Source organism: Urocampus carinirostris, chromosome 1 (genome assembly GCF_059441175.1).
Source record: "Urocampus carinirostris isolate Australia breed hairy pipefish chromosome 1, RoL_Ucar_1.0, whole genome shotgun sequence".
Classification (NCBI taxonomy): Eukaryota; Metazoa; Chordata; class Actinopteri; order Syngnathiformes; family Syngnathidae; genus Urocampus; species Urocampus carinirostris.
In genome coordinates this window covers 7151278-7155304 of record NC_142349.1, presented here as the reverse complement: position 1 = coordinate 7155304, position 4027 = coordinate 7151278, and the positions used below count along the sequence as shown (strand labels likewise).

The following is a 4027-nucleotide window of genomic DNA, read 5'->3' as shown; positions in this document are numbered from 1 at the left end:
CGTAAATCCTTAGGGTTGACCAAACTAGAAGCAGCAATTGACATCTGTGCAAACGCTGTGGACGTTCATCAAGCATAAAAAAAAGTCAGTTCTGCAATAATAATAAAAGAATGACAGTTGTGTAACACGATTCTGTCTTCGTGATCAATCAACTATGAATACTTCATTAGATGGAGGCTGCAGATATAAACACATACGACAGGCTTCATTTATTAGCTGGGAGATAAAATTGCTCCACCTGACACATTGAATAACAACCTAGCATGCAAAGTTAACTGTCGTGCGTGTGATGGTTGACCCCTAGCGGACAGCTACAAAACTTGATTCATGCTTGCATACTGGTTCTCATCTCATTAGCTGTACCGCTTATCCTCATTAGGGTCGCGGGGGGGCTGGAGCCCATCCCAGCCATTTCCGGGCAGTGGGCAGGGGACACCCTGAAGTGGTTGCCAGCCAATCGCAGGGCACACAGGGACAGACAACTCATTCGCTCATTCACACCTAGGGACAATTTGGACCGGCCAATTCACTTGAAATGCATGTTTTTTTGGGAATGTGGGAGGAAACCGGAGTGCCCGGAGGAAACCCACTCAAGCACGGGGAGAACATACAAACTCCGCACAGGAAGTTTGGAGCTGGATTTGAACCCACGACAGGTTCCCATGACATGAACTGTGCCACACAAGCGCTAACTGTGCCGTGCTGCCCTAACGTTTAGATTTTAAACTGTAAAGTGTCATTTGGATTAATCTCAAGCAGGGGCAGTGTTGGGATTAACGCGTTACATAAGAATGTGATCCTGGGATGCAACTATTATTCTCTGTAACGTTTTATTAATAGAATTTTGTATCGACTGTCTTTACGACATGTTGCAAATATTCCACTCTGCTACTCTTAAAATTCAGAGCCCAATTTACAGTGTCTGGTTGCTGAGTCATTCTGCACCATTCACATTGTTACATTTGTGCTTTCATATTTAAGAATTTAACCAATCACATTTTAGCCATTTGTTGTTGCTAGGATCAGAAATCTACCCGGAGGCCTCCACAAAAAATCCTGAAGGCATGTACCGTGAAATCAGTCTTCAAGAAAGCTGTTTCTTTTCTCTAGGTGCTGCTTCCAGTTGCGTTTTCATAATTAGAAATTTAACCAATCTCATTTAATTCATATTTTCTCACCAGGGTCAGACATCTACTTGGAGGCCTTTACAATCATTTCTGCGGGCCCTGTAGCATGAAATAATTGTTGGTAAAACTGTTGCCTTAACCTATTGGATTTCAAGTTGGCATCACAGAGGCCTACTCGTAGGCATATGGAAACATCAGGGTTTTCTTAAAATATGATTGGCTAAGGGGCGGTAATCCACCAAAGTGATCATGCCAACGTCTGTTAAACTTGAAGAGACTGAGCTGCTAAAGACAAATATAGTGTTGTGTTTATTTGATCGTGAAAGGTCAGAAAGGTCAGAAAACTCAGAAGCGAGCAAGCCTTATGCAAGCAGGAAAAGGTTTCGTTCGCCACTTTCAGCCTAGAGGTAAGATATTAAGCCCAAGCTGACCAGATCTGAATTTAAGGCCGGTCGGACCTAAAATGTCAATTGTTATGTTCGGGTCAGGCTGAACTTCTACTTCCCCACCTTTTTTTCCACTCCTCATTGTTCTTCTTTGTTTCTGTTTTTACAGGCTCGTTTAACTTAGCTTTTCTTACAAATGGCAGACAGCCTTTTGCGTAATGAAGTTTTCTTCCCACTAGAAGGCGCTACCTAATACACAATGTCCCTTTAATAAGTGTTTTTCCTTAATGCCCCAATATGCAATACTTGACAAGTAGATGTCACTCTGTTGTCTGATACAGGCAAGGTTCACTGATACACGGCAGGGCATAGCAGCAGGATGCCAGAAGAACATGGTGCCAATCTAAGGGACTCCATGGTAAAAAGAAATACAAATTTCTCGACCTTTTTTATGCATATAAAAATTAACATTGGTATGATATTTTTGCCTTGTATTCAAATCACTATTTTGTTTTTTTACTGGATTAAAGTTTTTTTTTGTACACGGGGCACTAAATATTATACACTGCCCCCTTAACAAAGCGCCACTCCGTGCACACTCGTTTCGAGGTGTGCTGCTCCCATCTTGTGGTGATACTTACAATTATCTTATTGGCTGCTCCATGCCTGACGTCATAACCGCGTACAAGGAAATGAAGCAAAACAACTTCTATTGAAGACTTCCTGGACACTTACCGGTTTTTATATTTTGCTATTAACGTTTTTTTTTCCTACCACACATATTTTTTAATGTTGGTTATACATTTACTGAATAGATCAGAAGCGTGTACGGTTAATTTATCTTATTTTATTACAGCGCAGAAATGAGTGACTCACCTGTAAACCCGAAGGTTTTATTTGGAGCTGCTTCCAGTTTTGCCTGTTCGGGACTGTTCTATCATTTATACAAAGAGAAAAAAAGGGATTTGATTAAACTGAAGGTATGTGTGCCTTAAAACCTATTTTTTTTAAAAAGTCTATATTGTAGCGAGCAGAGACGGGAGTCGTAGGCGGAGTGTCAAACAAAGGTGCCAACGAAAGCTGCTTTAATGACATTTAAACTTGCAATGACAAAACAAACACGAGAGTGACTCGAGCCGGCCGAATTAAGAGTCCCCCTAGGAACTCGCTAACTAAACAATGGCTCCGTGGGTGAATTATGTAAAACCCACTACAATGTATTTATTTATTCATTTTAGGAGATACCAGTATTCCGACCAGATTCTCATTTGGCCTCAGTGCTGAAATCAGCTCCCCACAGACAGCTCCAATATGTCGCAATAGAAGGTATATTTATTTTTTGTATTCTACTTCTATACCTGTAACAAACTTTTATGTCCAAGGACGAGTTGAGGCAGATGGTAAACCTCTTCTCAGCCAATTTGTCCCAAGGTGCTATGGCGTAATTCAGAAGATAAAAGTCATGGAAAACGTAGTATACTGGAACACTCTTTCAAAAACATGGTAGGTTATTTACTTAGACATATGTCACTTCCACATTGTTTGATAACAACGGCATCAATTACCTCTAGGTGTCCTAGAACAACAAACCGGAAAGAAACCAACAACTCTGTGCCGTTTTCTCTCATTTGTCCCGACTCCTACATCTCCGACTTCCACGTGCAGGTGCAAGACATCTCTGAGGCTTCTGGTGTTTTCCTGGAGAGGATTTACCACAGAGAAAGACTGGCCGAAGGGGATTTGGTGAACATGGTCTTTCAGGGTATTAGCGGGGAGCGAGCTGTGTCGAAGGAAGAGAGTGAGGAGATACTTCGTGTGGGGAGCAGACTTACTGTGTTTGGCCAAGTTTCTCTGGAGGGGGATCACGGGAGGCTGCAAGCCCCAAAAGATGGCAGACAGTACCTCCTGATTCCCACTGACTATAAGAGCTTAATTGAGCGACACGAGCAATCAGCCAGCATGTGGAAGATGCTGACTGCACTTACTGGCATCGTCGGTGCATCGCTACTCGCTGGTGTGATATACGATGCGATGGGAAAAGATAATCGATCAAAATAGCATTGATAGACCAACAGGGCCAGCAAGGCCTTCTCTGCTGCCTAGAAATGTCTGAATCACTTGATGTTAGTTATACTTTGTCTAAGAATACTTATTAAAACATTTAAATTTGTCCATTAGATTCCTTTCATTGCTGCTTCCAGGTGTGTGTTTTCAAATGTAAGCATTCAACCAATCACATTTCAGCCAATGTTTGTTCAGAAATTTACCTGGATGCCTTCACTATAATAATAATTATAATAATTTCCTTTGTATTGTCATTCTTTGTAACAATGTACACAGAACGAAATGTCGATACACCTGACCCGTTGTAGCGAGTCGATGCAGCCGCAGCCAACAGAGAGCGCCGCCATTATACCAATTTTGTATGTCTCGGCCGAGGCTCGAACCAGCGACCTCCCAGTCTCAAAGCGGGCACACTACCATCTAGGCTACTGAGCTGGTAGCCTAGATGGT

The 4027-nt window shown here is 42.2% G+C and overlaps 1 protein-coding gene across 1 annotated transcript; it reads left to right on the top strand.

Annotated features, from left to right (window-relative positions):
• The first annotated feature begins 2178 nt into the window (after positions 1-2178).
• On the top strand, positions 2179-3818 carry mul3 (mitochondrial E3 ubiquitin protein ligase 3). The gene is made up of 5 exons (XM_088353118.1): positions 2179-2250; positions 2370-2493; positions 2752-2839; positions 2896-3016; positions 3085-3818. The coding sequence occupies exons 2-5, from the start codon at positions 2377-2379 to the stop codon at positions 3569-3571; spliced, it is 813 nt and encodes a 270-aa protein (XP_088209244.1). The 5' UTR covers positions 2179-2250; positions 2370-2376; the 3' UTR covers positions 3572-3818.
• The last annotated feature ends 209 nt before the right edge of the window (positions 3819-4027 follow it).